At 45.3% G+C, this 17,986-nt stretch overlaps 1 protein-coding gene across 1 annotated transcript in view; it reads left to right on the top strand.

The window, feature by feature from the left end:
* LOC139764789 (uncharacterized) overlaps positions 1-17,986 on the top strand; it is an 821,726-nt gene that overhangs the window by 696,818 nt on the left and 106,922 nt on the right. The window contains exons 12-15 of the mRNA XM_071691681.1: positions 1,141-1,227; positions 2,765-2,821; positions 4,231-4,311; positions 6,948-7,022. Coding sequence (XP_071547782.1) covers positions 1,141-1,227; positions 2,765-2,821; positions 4,231-4,311; positions 6,948-7,022 — 300 coding nt within the window. The remainder of the gene's footprint in view (positions 1-1,140; positions 1,228-2,764; positions 2,822-4,230; positions 4,312-6,947; positions 7,023-17,986) is intronic.

Here is a 17,986-nt window from a genome sequence, read left to right as displayed (position 1 = left end):
AGCACATGCATGACAGTTAGCAACGTTGGATTCATGCCATAACTTTCCTTGTTACCGATTTCTTTTGCATGCCTTGCACTTGTTCCGATTCCACCAACCAACCACGACCAAAAAAAAAAAAAAAAAAAAAAAAAACGACGATCTCACCACCTCCAACTAACCACGTAAACCACAGCGTCCGCGTATGAGGAGGGACACTGAATCCTTGCTGCTGAAACCAAAGACTTCGGAGCCCCTCTTGAACGAGACTCAGTCCATGTTAAGTAGCAGAGGACGCGTGCGCACCAAGCGTGACGTGACGGTCCTCGTCCCTAAAAAGGTCCGCGACTTCAAACTGTGGTCTTGGTACAAACGCCTGCTCAGAGAGCAGGAAAAGCTCGAGAGGTGGTACCGGGACATGAGTCTGGTATGTCCAGCTAACTGTGCTCAACAGAAGTGATTAGAGAACCAGTACGTGCCCCACCCTCCCTGCTTCTGTCTCACCTGTATACTCAAGATGTTGATAAAAAAAAAAAGAGATAATCTCTGCTCGAAGCTTCTGTACAAAATGCTTCACGTATTCTGCTCGAAGCTTTTGTACAAAGTGCTTCACGTATTCTGTAAATAGCACTATTCGATCAACGGCAAACCAGTGTATATTGTAAAATACTATTTGTAACCTGTAATTTGTATCTTGCTGTATCACAAGCAACTGCTAACTGTATGTATCTTTAGTATTCTCTCTTCTTTTGTTTCTATATTCGATAAGTATTTTTGTATGTTGTGTAATGTTTCCATTTTCGTATGAACAGCTAACAAACGTCTAGCAGTCTGAATGATCATATTATTTTCATTGCTTTTTTGAATGCATCATAAATTTGCCTGTTTTTTTTAATGAGCATAAAAGAAAATGCTTTAGTCAACAAAGTATCTTATTAGAAAAGTATAATCTAAAACAGTCTAGCCTTGCTTAGAAAACCGAACTAGATTTGCTTCAATTACATAGAATTGCTTGAATTTAGTGACTTGAAAGTACTACTTACATTCATTATCCTTGAGAAATCCTACGTTTCTTTTTGTTGACTCCCCTCGTACACTCTTACCTCCTCCTCATCTACCACCAGCTTCATGTATCTACCTCTGTCTTTCCCGTACATACAGGGACGACGGGAAGCGCCAGGAATTCGCGAAGGATACAGGTTGATGACGTCAGTGTCAGTGCCCGTCTTTGACCGCAAGAAAACTTCTGTAAGTATGACACTCACCTGGGGTTACCCCCCTCATCCCCCCCTCCCTCCCCCCTCCATCCAAAATGAAAATGTCTAAATGTAAGCTTTTTTTTTGGGGGGGGGGGGGGTTTCACCCCTCATAAGGAAACAAAAAAATAAAAGTAGATTCTTTTAGCATGAACGAGGTTATGCAGAATGAGTGTTGACCTCTCTGAGATATGGGTAGTAAGGTGACACTTGTAAGACCCCAGGAGGTGCTGAGCTGGATAGTAATCTTCATCGTAATTCAAGTGGTCGTTGTCTTCCTCAAGAGAATATTCTCCTGAGCAAGACAGCTTTCGACATGGTGAGAAGTATATCGTGCTACCTCACTACCTTGTTATGCAGATGCCTCGTTTCCAGGGGCACGAGATTCTGTAACGTTTAAAAGCAAAAAGACTTTCTTGAGTAACAGCCTCTTGTTGAGCATAACTCGTGTGTGGTTGATTATATGAAAATTTCATATAATCAGTTTTTCTGAATGACTTAGAATCATTAGTAGATTCGAATTTCTAAAGACAGAAGTAAAATCAAGTTGAATCCTTTTAAGTTAAGAGTAATTTACATGTAGATTTATCCAAAAATAAGCCTTGAGCAAGATGGTGTATTACCTTTTAGTATATTAGCCTGGACTTTGACTTGACCCTTACGACCTAAGTCAAAGACCAGAGTCATCATCATAGCCCAGGGTCGCACCGTCGTGGTCAAGGGGCTAACCACACTACGCCTACAACTTGGAGGAAGTTAGTTGGTTTGTAGCCTCTCTTACCATAGTGATGCGAGGCCGAGTAGATATACACAGCCACCAGTTGCTACGATGATTATTTTCAAAACGACTTTTGTCAGTCTGATATAAATCGTGCGACTTTCTGTGTATGTTTAAACGAAGGTGATATGTATATACATAATACACCAATATGTATGTTCACTCATATATATATATATATATATATATATATATATATATATATATATATATATATATATATATATATATGCATATATTACTCCAACATTTTCATTTGATAATGCAGTCTTAATTTTGTCATGATGATAACCATTATTTTTCTAATGCATTAACTCTTTACATGCATTTTTTAGCTAGAGGTAACGTTCTTCACTGGAAAATCTATACAGACGAGACGAATGATGTTTGCCATAACTTTGTGAAACAGCCTTTTTTTGTAGTAGTCTTAAAAACACATCTCACTCTTTAAATAAATCCAATACTCTGTGTTCCCATGCATTTGTCATGTTTAGTACAGATTCGAATGGTTTATTCCCAAATAAGTTTATTTTCCCTGTGCTTATTATATTATATTTTCACACCATTACTTATTTTCAGTAAAATAATTCAACACTATCACTATACGTCTCATCTCCCAGCAAAATAACACTAAAAACCAAACCCTTTGGCTCCTCAATGTCCCGGTGTAATTCAAGTGTTTTTCAGACATCTGATCAAGTTCCCTCCCCCCAAAAGGTCTAATACCAAACCTTTATTTCCGACGCTACAGAACATCACCGAGAGAGAATTGGTCAATGAGTCCGTATGGGTGTTGAGGCGAAGAGAGGTACTGATGCATCTGTTTCTAGACTATCATAGAGTATACTGTATTATGCCAGTACTAGAAGAGTCTCTAGAAAATTGCAAGGAAGAGACATAGCTTGTTAGAAGTTGTATAGTAAAGGTGGAGTTTGGCGTACAGTTCTTTTTATCTTTTTTCCCCCCTCCCCCTTTTTTTTTTTTTTTAATGAGATCTGTGAATGCAAAGCCACATGAGATCAATCATTTAACCAGACTTACTTTGCCGTAGGATGACTACGGTTTATAGTACGGTACAAAGCTAGTCCCTTACCACTAACATCGGTTGCCCAGTATCTGGTGACTAGACTTCCTGTAGTTTGACCTATTAGTTTTCGCAGGCAAGCAGATGTCGATCGTAGATTTTTAGTTTTTGACTCCATAGCTGCTTAATCAAGGCTTTAGCAGAACGTTATGAATATTTGTAATGTAGTTACTTCCAGTGACTCATTCAGTGCTAACAACTTTACCATTAGTTTGGTCGTGTAGAGCATTATTGGACGGTATTTTAGACTTCCCTAAGTGAAAAATTCTGTACAATGTTTGGTTGGTATTTCCCAAGAACTGTTTGAGTGAGAGAGCAAGGAGAAGGTTTGAAGTTAACACCCCTTCCCACTCCCCTCGCCTTTTTCCACCGAGCTGTCTTCAATCTCTCTTGCTTATAATAGCTCATGTGTCATATGTCCTGACGTGTTTGCAAAATTTGATTCTAGTATGAGCCAGACGATTCCTATAGGCTAATGCTTTTTCTGCTGTATGCACATGACATGTGAATATAGTAATGAAACTATTTACTTGCACTGTAAGTTACTCATGAATATCATATATCTGTTTACATACGAAGGTATAATATAGGTGAGGCTTTTGCTTGTGAAACAGATGGCCTTCCTTTTCAAGCCTAGTGTGTCTTCGCTCTAACACCATCACATCTCTTAACATGATTCATATTTCTTTGCATCCTTACAACCTGCTTCAGCCTAAGTACTTTTTATTTCCTCTCCCTTATTCCCAGTGTATTGTGTTCAAGCTCGAATCCTTTGCTCTTCTTTTTAGATGTTTGAGTTTAATGTTGTTTCACCGTAGCCACGGCTAACAAAAACTCGCACTTATTGGCTGGCTCACAGGGAAACGGGATTACGAGCAATCCTTAAAAGAGAAATCTCTCTCTTATGTACTCTTCATAACACATTTATTATCAGTGATTAATTTCTCAATGATTAATTTCTTTTTTCTCTCTACTTCGCATGTGTCCCCCCTACCACTAACTTAGTACCAGCCCATAAAACGGGAAAGATAACAATACCTCTAATATTTCAGTCAACCAGACACAAACAATCTTTCCCTTAACGTCACGTAAATAAGAATGATGAAAAAAAAAATCTCATTTTTGTCTTGCAGGTGAAAACGGCGAACCTGCTTGGGGTAGCAGGCACCGACGTTCCTATACGAGAGATCGAGAAGCTGGTTCCCCCGTACAAGGTACCTAGACAGTATCTTCCCTGTGTGCAGTGCTAATCCTTCCATCAGCATATGGTGGTACCACATGGTGGACTCTGTTGACCTGAAGTGATCTGAAGACAGATTTTCACTTAGTAGGGCCGGGTATGGTTGTGGAAGGACGTGAGGTGCTTCAATAAAAGAGTAGGGGTTTAGTCCAGCCTAACGAATTTTGAGAGAAATGTAAACGTATATGACAGCAGGATGAGAATGAAAGCTGCAGCGAGGAATTCCCTTGGGATTCGAACGTAATGTGAGGAAGATGGAGTATGTGAGAAATACGGATGTGAAAATATATGGAATATGAAAAGAAACGACTGTAGACTATAATCAGGGATACAGTTCTGAAAGTGTGTGGATATCTGGGAAGGAGAGGCCTTGAAAGAAACCAAAAGGTGTTTAGTACGTGACATGTGGGGAAGAGATAAAGGAAGGAGACCAGGAGTGAGGTGGATATATTTTGTAAAGGAGTGAACGAAAGGGAGGAGTGTTGTTACGATGCTGGTGTGTATGGTAGAGACACACGGAACACGTGTATGTGAGCTGTCTTGCAGAGCGTCATGAAATTGTGGTTACAGATAAATCGAGAGAGAAGTAGCAAGCGTCACTGACAGCTTGGAAATGCCACTAAACCATTTTGTAAGAAATGAAATCAAAAGAATCGTTTTTTCGGTTTTACTGTTACATTTTAGTACAACTTGGTCATGAGACATACTGCACTGGAAGATGCAAATTATACAGAATCATTGGTAGTGAGATATTAAAGGGGATGAAGGGTTAATACTGGAAACTTCACATAAGTAGTCGTCATTATGTCCTTTTCTTAGTGATGGAGAAACACTTCTAGATGAACGAGATATTTCTCAAGTGATGTGTAGATGACTGCGTCACGATATGCCGAATATTGGCCCAGCAGGATGTACTGAGTCGCCATTTATCCTTTAAGAATGAACATTGTCTTTCCACCGATGGCGGCGGGGTGATGCAGCGCAGCTCTCCTGTTGCCCTCGTCTTCATCTGTCGTCCAGGTGATTCACGCATCCACCGAGCCACCATTGACGCTCGTCTCGCCCAGCCTGGCAGCGGTGCAATGGGGCGGGAGGAAGGAACTACTCCCTGATGTAGTAGTTGCCACCAGAGAGCAAAGGGAAAGTCGTTTATCTGAGAAAGTTCTGCTTGCATTTATAACACGGCTACTTCCGAGAACGCAAGCATATGCTGGCAGGTATACTTAGGAGCAGGCAAGCCAACTGCGTAGAGACGCGTTACCAAGGAAAATGAATAGCGCATCGTATAACTCGAATAGGAGAACATTTCCCAAGACAAACAGTTGTTGGGGGATCTATAATGGCTAAAACCATTGTAAGTGCACAGGTTCACGAGACGGTATTTGCGAGGAAAACCTCATCAAAAACAGAGTTGGGATGATAAATAGGACATTTGAGGAGAAATCTATAAGGAAGTCGGATGAGAACACCTGAGTACCTGGTGGGAGAGACCGACAGAGTGCACAGCCACGTAAGAAAAGTAAAGCAACAGAACGCGTAAGATTTTGCTTCCGTTGTATCTATACTTATATCCTCTGGAGTTATAAGCTCCATGCCAGCCATCTCAGACAGAAGTATACGGTTGTGCTAGTATAGTGATACCAATCTTGGATAACTGACCCAGAGAGGATGAACTGAATGCATCATCAGTATAGATAAGAAACGAGCCACGTTACTCTGTTGATCGAGTCATATGTCTACATCACCTCCGAAGTGATGATACGAGTCATATGTCCACATCACCTCAGAAGTGATGATATGAGTCATATGTCCACATCACCTCCGAAGTGATGATACGAGTCATATGTCCACATCACCTCAGAAGTGATGATATGAGTCGTATGTCTGCATCACCTCCGAAGTATGATAGACATGTATCTTGACACCGTGTATCTTGACCCCGTAGACATTGTTATTAGGTTTTATGGTTATTAACGGGCGATCCTGCAAGCATCACCACCTTACGTCATATATGGAAAGTACAAAATTGATTTCCATGAATCGGGGAATGATCTACAAAGCACTAGTACTAGAGCGAGAGGAGTGATAACATTTAGTCCATGCGTGAGGGTTTGGGCTTGTGTAAGATATGTGTTTGATTCATCCTATTGGTCGCATTTTGGCAGTAGTTTGACGAGCGCCTTTTATTTTTTCTTACAGAACCCGGTTGTCATGATTTGCAATATTTTCATAAATGTACAGTTATCTTGTAGATACCCGATAGTATTCACACTACATGTATGAATACTCGTATGAACTGGAATTTAAGTAAAATGTATTTTGAGCATGACTCCAGCTGAGTCTGACACGTGAAGGGTACCGGAGACTGTCATAAGTGCCCAGTGGTTCGACCAGCTCCAGGCCTACATGACTACGGCAGATGCACATCACCGTTTTATAAAACCCAGCGTAGCATGTCAAGCCTGACGATAAGAAAGTAAAAGAATGACCATAACTCCATTAAGTAACTGAACATCACAGGTCCGCCATAATGCTTGCCTTTCTAGTGAATAAATCTGCTCCATATTCTTAACCAACAGAACCCAATTTTTCCCGTCAATCTCCTTTCAGCTCGGTGTGAACGGCTACTCGTTCATGGTCAACGGGAACGGCTACGTTATCTACCATCCAGACCTGAGGCCAGTGGTAAGTACGCCGCGTCTGCGCCTTCATCGCCTCCTCAGTATCCCCTGTTGTCTTCTCTTAACTGAGCTTATAAATATATATATATAGATTTTTCTTAGAGATTTCAAAATAGGTCACTTTGATTAACGATACTGTAGCTTTTCACTGACTTGAGCTAGAATTTTCAACGTAGAGTCCAATCCTTATCTCCATGATATTTTTACAAGATCTTTTTTCCCCCAATCTGTTTTGCTCCTCCAGTATTTTGTAGTCACATAGGATTTATATAAAGTCCCTTGGTAGGTGAAGGACCTTTTTCATATCTGTAAAAAAGAGAATTAGTCAGTTGATTCTATTGCATAGAGATATACCCCTAACCCCACTCCCTCCCTATTGAATATCATTGTTTTTGCATTTTGTTTTTTATTCTTTTTTTCTATTTTTTCTGTCACTTTTCTATCATTGTTTTCTCCCTAGCACGAAGAAGCAAATGCTGAGGTACTGAGGAAGTCACGTGATAAGCGTAAATGGGTAACATCTAATATTTCCTCTTCATGTAGGCACGGCATAATATAATATACTGTGTCCTGGGGCGGGGGTGAGGAGCCCAGGCCACGTTCTCTAGTGTGTGGCGGTGTTTAGACCAAGACCAAGGGTGTGACACCACCACTCCTGCTGCTACTGCTGCCTCCCTCCCTCCCATGGTCAAACCCACCCTCCCGACCTCCCTCCCTCCCATGGTCAAACCCACCCTCCCGACCTCCCTCCCTCCCATGGTCAAACCCACCCTCCCAACCTCCCGACCTCCCATGGTCAAACCCACCCTCCCGACCTCCCCATGCCACTGCCTGTCTGAGCCCCAGCGGGCTCTTTTTTTTTTTTTTCCTATACTTCGCCGTAGAACGTTTTAGGATGTGAGAGAGACTCGACGACAACAGGCAGGTGTTAGCCGCCCTCCCTGCGGTGAATGAGATGCATCATGAGGGTTGAATGTCTCTCTTTGCTCAAGGAGGGAACATGATACCCTCATGATGGACTCGCTACGGTAGGCGAGTGAGACTACCGTTGTCTGAGGTTCGACAGATGAGCTCCTCACAGCTGCGCGCATCCTTGCAAGATTTTCTTTTTTCTTTCCTCCATCGTGTCCCTTGTAGTCATCTACTCCACCGTGTCCCTTGTAGTCATCTACTCCACCGAGTCCCTTATAGTCATCTACTCCACCGAGTCCCTTGTAGTCATCTACTCCACCGAGTCCCTTGTAGTCATCTACTCCACCGAGTCCCTTGTAGTCATCTACTCCACCGAGTCCCTTATAGTCATCTACTCCACCGAGTCCCTTATTGTCATCTACTCCACCGAATGAACCCCTTGTAGTCATCTACTCCACCGAGTCCCTTACTCTCATCTACTCCACCGAGTCCCTTATAGTCATCTACTCCACCGAGTCCCTTGTAGTCATCTACTCCACCGAGTCCCTTGTAGTCATCTACTCCACCGAGTCCCTTGTAGTCATCTACTCCACCGAGTCCCTTGTAGTCATCTATTCCACCGAGTCTCTTGTAGTCATCTACTCCACCGAGTCCCTTACTCTCATCTACTCCACCGAGTCCCTTATAGTCATCTACTCCACCGAGTCCCTTGTAGTCATCTACTCCACCGAGTCCCTTGTAGTCATCTACTCCACCGAGTCCCTTGTAGTCATCTACTCCACCGAGTCCCTTGTAGTCATCTATTCCACCGAGTCTCTTGTAGTCATCTACTCCACCAAGTATCTTTTAGTCATCTACTCCACCGAGTCCCTTGTAGTCATCTACTCCACCGAGTCCCTTGTAGTCATCTACTCCACCGAGTCCCTTGTAGTCATCTACTCCACCGAGTCCCTTGTAGTCATCTACTCCACCGAGTCCCTTGTAGTCATCTATTCCACCGAGTCTCTTGTAGTCATCTACTCCACCAAGTATCTTTTAGTCATCTACTCCACCGAGTCCCTTGTAGTCATCTACTCCACCGAGTCCCTTGTAGTCATCTACTCCACCGAGTCCCTTATAGTCATCTACTCCACCGAGTCCCTTGTAGTCATTTACTCCACCGAGTCCCTTGTAGTCATCTACTCCCTCGTGTCCCTTGTAGTCATCTACTCCACCGAGTCCCTTATAGTCATCTACTCCACCAAGTCTCTTTTAGTCATCTACTCCACCGAGTCCCTTGTAGTCATCTACTCCACCGAGTCCCTTGTAGTCATCTACTCCACCGAGTCTCTTGTAGTCATCTACTCCACCGAGTCCCTTATAGTCATCTACTCCATCGAGTCCCTTGTAGTCATTTACTCCACCGAGTCCCTTGTAGTCATCTACTCCACCGAGTCTCTTGTAGTGATCTTTTTTACTTGAATTTCTCCCTTGATTTGAAATTAACTTTCATTTACCCCCCCCCCCCTAGGAGAGAAACCCCCAGATTCAGTGCATTCAAAATAGCAACCCTCAACTTCTAGCTCTTACAAGTGGTTTTATTTTCTCATGGCAAAACGTTCCTCCTTTTCAACCTACAGTTGTGCTGCTATCCCCCAGAGCCTACAACAAATGCTGTCACACTCTTGGTCATTAGTAAAGTCTTTCTTTAGCCTAGAGGTTAGTAAAGTACAACAGCATCATGCAAATGCCCTGCCATCATGAGGGAGAGATAAAGACACACAGGATCTGTATATTAATGGTTCTTGTCTAATGTTACACTTGGATCACTCACTCTTGCTCCACTACCCGGCCAACTGTCGTTAGCACTCGTTAGGTGGGCCATCCAGTTACTGTCTGATGAAAATAGATATATTTTTGCTATAGGAGATTTCATGTAATCATAAGTGATTATATACTGAGCCATGTAACCTACAAGTGTTGAATTAGTTATAGGTAAAATTTGCAAAATGGCAGCACTAATATTTGAATGTAATATTTCTGATATGATTTGCCATTCAAATTAATAATAGAAATTGAAATTTGGGAACTCGGTGTTTTTTAAAGACGTTACACGTCCATTGCATCAATAAGAAGCAAAATAGCCTTTCCAGACAAAATATACAATTCCTTTAGAAATGATACTTCGAAGATAGGCAAAAAGAACCGAACAGTTTTCAAAATTGGTTCTTCGCATATGAATTGCCTAGATGTTAACTTGAAAAAAAAAATATATATATTTATATATATATATATATATATATATATATATATATATATATATATATATATATATATATATGTTATATATATATATATATATATATATATATATATATATATATATATATATATATATATATGTTGGAAAGGATCACAATTTTGCGCGTGATCAAGATATTCCTACGAGTTCACGGGGAAAATGAAACACGAAAAGTTCCCAAGTGCACTTTCGTGTAATAATCACATCATCAGGGGAGACACAAGAGAGAAATATAACAGTCAGTTGATATACATCGAAGAGACGAAGCTAGGACGCCATTTGGTAAACATCACATGTTTACCAAATGGCGTCCTAGCTTCGTCTCTTTGATGTATATCAATTGACTTATATTTCTCTCTTGTGTCTCCCCTGATGATGTGATTATTACACGAAAGTGCACTTGGGAACTTTTCGTGTTTCATTTTCCCCGTGGATTCATAGGAATATATATATATATATGATTTTAGAGAACAAAGACATCCTGATACTTCAGGAAATAGCCTACCTCATCCCTCATTAGTTTCCCTCAAATCTAACATGACCCATCATATTAATGATTGTCTATGTTCAGTAATCCAGTATGTTTGATATATTTTTAATCACGTAATCATGTCACAAACCACCCCAATATGTAATCTAAAGTAATTATCTGTCGAAGCACACAAGTGAATACGGGGCATGTTGGTGGGTTGTGCGCCTTTATCAGTGGTCTGAGGCTGAGAGAAATTGAGAAAGGAGGGGCAATAGATTCTGGACGGTACAGCTCTGTGGTCTATTTTCTCTCGTCTCTCTCAGTCATCACTCATGATTCATCAACCAGTGCCAGATGAATGCCTCACGAGTCTCGACTGTGGCTAGCGTCAGTATTGCTGGATTTTCTCTTAAAGGATAGAATAATTATATATATATATATATATATATATATATATATATATATAAAGTATCATAATCAGTCGTCTGGAAGAACCATTAAGAACAGATTGTTGTCGTGTCCATCTGCATGTAGTAAAGTATGACACACATAAGGACAAGTCTCTATATAATAGTCATACTATTCAGTAGATTAGAACAAAGTGACACATATTTCTGTGGTAATATTTCGCTTGGTTTCACAAGTTACGAAGAGCATGACACTTGTTGATATTATAATGGATATTATTATCTTTTCCTATCTCTAACATTCACCAAGCAGCCATTTTGTTCAAGACATATAAAGGAACATGGACTAACTTCTGTATATACATACAATCCTGTATATTTATATATATATATATATATACATATATTTTTTGTCTGCTAATGAGTTTGTATCACCCTAGCCATTGCGACAAGGCTGGATATATACATATATAATACTTTTTTTTTTTTTACATCTTGTAGTCGTTATTTATCTCTTTCCTAAGCTACTCATGATTTGGTTTTCTTAATATGTCTCAGAATTGCATTTGTTTTTTCCACTGTGTTAGGAAATTTGTTTTCCCCTTTTTATCTTGTGTTACTTGTGTTTTTCATGATTCTGTTCATGTGTCGTTTTATGTCGTAGATTTTTGTTATTGTCTGAATACTTTGTTGTTCTCTAACATTCTTGCATTGCTACGTATTCCGTTGGCAGTGAAGACTTGTGTATTTTCTCATCTAGTATGTTATTATTTATTTTACCATTGTATGCATGACCAATAGCTTTCTCAGTATTCATTCAATCATGAATTGCCTCATCTTCAGTTCCATCATCAGCAGCATCTTTTCTAGAATCATGTATATTTTATTTTTCATTAAGCATCTTTACTTCTTAAAAAGTACATGGCTGTCAAATTATATCAGCTCATATAAGGTTAAAATAATTGAATTACTAAAACCTAAAGAGTAAAACCTTAGTCTGCCTTAACTCGCTCACTGTCTCTTCATTCCTACATCTTCCTGTCACTCGGGGTCTATACTTTCCTCTGAAACGTGGGACCATCACTATCACCATACTACCACCACACTATATCCTCTACTATACCACCACACTGCAACCACTACTAAACCACCACACTACATCCACTACTGTACCACCACACAACAACTACCTTTACTACACTAACCACTGGTGTACCCCCATGCTACAACTACTACACCACCACAGTGCAACCACCACCACCATACTGATTACAGCTATACCATCGCACTACAGCTACCACCACCGCACTGGTCATACAACACCATGCGACGACCACCACTAGCACACCAACCACTACTTCACCACCACACTACAACTACATGCATATCGCAAGAACCACTACTACACCACCACACTACAACTCCCACTACCATACTAACCACTGCTTCACCACCACACTACAGCCACAACTATTATCATAACTACAACACCTCTGTTTAAACCTTCGTTTTCATCCACTTCTTCCAACCACCCTAGCTCCATTAGTAGCACCTTCCTCCACCCTATTATCACCCTCAACCCCCAACCACCGCCATTACACTTCAACCACCTCCGTTATTACGACACCTACCCAAACCTTCACCGGCACCACCCATTACCAGTCACTAACATCCCCCTTCATCCTCAACAACCATCCTTATCGCCAGAAACTACCGCTACCACTCCACCACCTCCTTGTCTGTTCTTATCTGGCGGCTGACCTCATCGCAAGGGCGTTTCTGATAAGCATAGCCTCACGAACTGGTCGAAAAATGTAACGCAGAGCGATGTCGTGGAAATCGGTATAGATGATCAGTATTGGCAAATCTCCATTGCCATAGAATTTGATTCTAATTGGAATAGACTTTGGTTCTAAGATTTTCAGGATAAGAAAAATTAAGTATTGCAGATGGAAGCCGGACACAGACAATCGTGTGAAGAATAAGGGATAATCCGGTACTGAGATGAATGTGACATCCTTCCTTACCTAAATAAGGTGTATCGTAAATTACAAAGAATATTACTATACAATTGTGCTCTAGAGAAAGGATTATGAACTTTCCTATCATATAAGCGCTAAGGATTATGACGTTTTAGGTGACCCGTATGATGACTGCCCCCCCCCCTCTCTCTCTCTCTCTCTCTCTCTCTCTCTCTCTCTCTCTCTCTCTCTCTCTCTCTCTCTCTCTCTCTCTCTCTCTCGTTGAATCTTAAGATTGCGAAGGCACCAAGACCAGCTTGTCACTAGGAGAGCAGTCGACCGGGAACGTATCACATCTTTCCAACTATTTTTCATGCCGGGAAAAGATAAGCAGAAAATGTGAATTCTCTGTGCCGTCCTCGGGTAATGGATCGGCTAATAAAGTAAAGGAAGTCGAAAGAAGGCTTTACCCCGACTCGGCCAGAGCACCAAACATCATTACGACACATACGGAAATTTAGAGTATGTGAAGCAGGAAGTAGTAGTAGTTGACAGTATCTACATATCTATCACATGATTAGATTCATGGCATCCTTGCATCATGGCGAGGCACAAACTAGCTTTGGGTTCCTCAAGGAAGATGTGTAAACCTGGGATTTTTCAGGAAAAGTCGCGGTTTCGCAAGTTAAAACTCAGCACACAGCGAGTCGATTGGGTGACGTCCTTATTATTCGCGTTTTCGGGCCCTCGTCTCTGGTCTTCGTCGTGTGTCCCTCTTAGGGCCATCGACGTGCTTATCCTTCGGCGTCTCCGATGTGTGCGCGTCTATCAGGTCCTCGCTGTGAGTCTGTCTGGGGGCCTGTGTTCCTCCCTGTGCGGATGTACCTTGGGATCTCGTCTCGCGAGATCATCGGACCTTTTCCTTCGCAACCTTCGAGGGTTCCCCGACGTGCGCGTTCACTGGGGTCCTTATGGTCCTCATCCTTAGGGGTCTCTTATCATCGACATCTCTCGGGTCGTTGTCGTGTGCATATACCTTGATATGGCTAGAGGTTCATCGACCTGAGCATCCATCAACGTCTACTACATCCTGTGCGTGCCTTGAGTGCTCGCCATGCACACCCCATACGTCCTCAGCATGGCCGTCATTTGGATGATGATCGTGAGTATATCTAGGATCTCTGCCTTATTTGTCCATGGGGTCCCCGTTGTGCACGTCCCTCGAGTCCTTGTCCTGTGTAGGGTCCCCGTTATACGCGTCACTTGGGGTCCCCGTTATACGCGTCGCTTGGGGTCCCCGTTGTACGCGTCACTTGGGGTCCCCGTTATACGCGTCACTTGGGGTCCCCGTTATACGCGTCACTTGGGGTCCCCGTTATACGCGTCACTTGGGGTCCCCGTTATACGCGTCACTTGGGGTCCCCGTTATACGCGTCACTTGGGGTCCCCGTTATACGCGTCACTTGGGGTCCCCGTTATACGCGTCACTTGGGGTCCCCGTTATACGCGTCACTTGGGGTCCCCGTTATACGCGTCACTTGGGGTCCCCGTTATACGCGTCACTTGGGGTCCCCGTTATACGCGTCACTTGGGGTCCCCGTTATACGCGTCACTTGGGGTCCCCGTTATACGCGTCACTTGGGGTCCCCGTTATACGCGTCACTTGGGGTCCCCGTTATACGCGTCACTTGGGGTCCCCGTTATACGCGTCACTTGGGGTCCCCGTTATACGCGTCACTTGGGGTCCCCGTTATACGCGTCACTTGGGGTCCCCGTTATACGCGTCACTTGGGGTCCCCGTTATACGCGTCACTTGGGGTCCCCGTTATACGCGTCACTTGGGGTCCCCGTTATACGCGTCACTTGGGGTCCCCGTTATACGCGTCACTTGGGGTCCCCGTTATACGCGTCACTTGGGGTCCCCGTTATACGCGTCACTTGGGGTCCCCGTTATACGCGTCACTTGGGGTCCCCGTTATACGCGTCACTTGGGGTCCCCGTTATACGCGTCACTTGGGGTCCCCGTTATACGCGTCACTTGGGGTCCCCGTTATACGCGTCACTTGGGGTCCCCGTTATACGCGTCACTTGGGGTCCCCGTTATACGCGTCACTTGGGGTCCCCGTTATACGCGTCACTTGGGGTCCCCGTTATACGCGTCACTTGGGGTCCCCGTTATACGCGTCACTTGGGGTCCCCGTTATACGCGTCACTTGGGGTCCCCGTTATACGCGTCACTTGGGGTCCCCGTTATACGCGTCACTTGGGGTCCCCGTTATACGCGTCACTTGGGGTCCCCGTTATACGCGTCACTTGGGGTCCCCGTTATACGCGTCACTTGGGGTCCCCGTTATACGCGTCACTTGGGGTCCCCGTTATACGCGTCACTTGGGGTCCCCGTTATACGCGTCACTTGGGGTCCCCGTTATACGCGTCACTTGGGGTCCCCGTTATACGCGTCACTTGGGGTCCCCGTTATACGCGTCACTTGGGGTCCCCGTTATACGCGTCACTTGGGGTCCCCGTTATACGCGTCACTTGGGGTCCCCGTTATACGCGTCACTTGGGGTCCCCGTTATACGCGTCACTTGGGGTCCCCGTTATACGCGTCACTTGGGGTCCCCGTTATACGCGTCACTTGGGGTCCCCGTTATACGCGTCACTTGGGGTCCCCGTTATACGCGTCACTTGGGGTCCCCGTTATACGCGTCACTTGGGGTCCCCGTTATACGCGTCACTTGGGGTCCCCGTTATACGCGTCACTTGGGGTCCCCGTTATACGCGTCACTTGGGGTCCCCGTTATACGCGTCACTTGGGGTCCCCGTTATACGCGTCACTTGGGGTCCCCGTTATACGCGTCACTTGGGGTCCCCGTTATACGCGTCACTTGGGGTCCCCGTTATACGCGTCACTTGGGGTCCCCGTTATACGCGTCACTTGGGGTCCCCGTTATACGCGTCACTTGGGGTCCCCGTTATACGCGTCACTTGGGGTCCCCGTTATACGCGTCACTTGGGGTCCCCGTTATACGCGTCACTTGGGGTCCCCGTTATACGCGTCACTTGGGGTCCCCGTTATACGCGTCACTTGGGGTCCCCGTTATACGCGTCACTTGGGGTCCCCGTTATACGCGTCACTTGGGGTCCCCGTTATACGCGTCACTTGGGGTCCCCGTTATACGCGTCACTTGGGGTCCCCGTTATACGCGTCACTTGGGGTCCCCGTTATACGCGTCACTTGGGGTCCCCGTTATACGCGTCACTTGGGGTCCCCGTTATACGCGTCACTTGGGGTCCCCGTTATACGCGTCACTTGGGGTCCCCGTTATACGCGTCACTTGGGGTCCCCGTTATACGCGTCACTTGGGGTCCCCGTTATACGCGTCACTTGGGGTCCCCGTTATACGCGTCACTTGGGGTCCCCGTTATACGCGTCACTTGGGGTCCCCGTTATACGCGTCACTTGGGGTCCCCGTTATACGCGTCACTTGGGGTCCCCGTTATACGCGTCACTTGGGGTCCCCGTTATACGCGTCACTTGGGGTCCCCGTTATACGCGTCACTTGGGGTCCCCGTTATACGCGTCACTTGGGGTCCCCGTTATACGCGTCACTTGGGGTCCCCGTTATACGCGTCACTTGGGGTCCCCGTTATACGCGTCACTTGGGGTCCCCGTTATACGCGTCACTTGGGGTCCCCGTTATACGCGTCACTTGGGGTCCCCGTTATACGCGTCACTTGGGGTCCCCGTTATACGCGTCACTTGGGGTCCCCGTTATACGCGTCACTTGGGGTCCCCGTTATACGCGTCACTTGGGGTCCCCGTTATACGCGTCACTTGGGGTCCCCGTTATACGCGTCACTTGGGGTCCCCGTTATACGCGTCACTTGGGGTCCCCGTTATACGCGTCACTTGGGGTCCCCGTTATACGCGTCACTTGGGGTCCCCGTTATACGCGTCACTTGGGGTCCCCGTTATACGCGTCACTTGGGGTCCCCGTTATACGCGTCACTTGGGGTCCCCGTTATACGCGTCACTTGGGGTCCCCGTTATACGCGTCACTTGGGGTCCCCGTTATACGCGTCACTTGGGGTCCCCGTTATACGCGTCACTTGGGGTCCCCGTTATACGCGTCACTTGGGGTCCCCGTTATACGCGTCACTTGGGGTCCCCGTTATACGCGTCACTTGGGGTCCCCGTTATACGCGTCACTTGGGGTCCCCGTTATACGCGTCACTTGGGGTCCCCGTTATACGCGTCACTTGGGGTCCCCGTTATACGCGTCACTTGGGGTCCCCGTTATACGCGTCACTTGGGGTCCCCGTTATACGCGTCACTTGGGGTCCCCGTTATACGCGTCACTTGGGGTCCCCGTTATACGCGTCACTTGGGGTCCCCGTTATACGCGTCACTTGGGGTCCCCGTTATACGCGTCACTTGGGGTCCCCGTTATACGCGTCACTTGGGGTCCCCGTTATACGCGTCACTTGGGGTCCCCGTTATACGCGTCACTTGGGGTCCCCGTTATACGCGTCACTTGGGGTCCCCGTTATACGCGTCACTTGGGGTCCCCGTTATACGCGTCACTTGGGGTCCCCGTTATACGCGTCACTTGGGGTCCCCGTTATACGCGTCACTTGGGGTCCCCGTTATACGCGTCACTTGGGGTCCCCGTTATACGCGTCACTTGGGGTCCCCGTTATACGCGTCACTTGGGGTCCCCGTTATACGCGTCACTTGGGGTCCCCGTTATACGCGTCACTTGGGGTCCCCGTTATACGCGTCACTTGGGGTCCCCGTTATACGCGTCACTTGGGGTCCCCGTTATACGCGTCACTTGGGGTCCCCGTTATACGCGTCACTTGGGGTCCCCGTTATACGCGTCACTTGGGGTCCCCGTTATTCTCATTTGCTGAACCTTCTAATTATTCTTC

Source organism: Panulirus ornatus, chromosome 4 (assembly GCF_036320965.1).
Source record: "Panulirus ornatus isolate Po-2019 chromosome 4, ASM3632096v1, whole genome shotgun sequence".
Lineage (NCBI taxonomy): Eukaryota > Metazoa > Arthropoda > Malacostraca > Decapoda > Palinuridae > Panulirus > Panulirus ornatus.
Note: the sequence above shows the minus strand (reverse complement) of the source record. Positions and strands in the feature narration are given on the sequence as shown.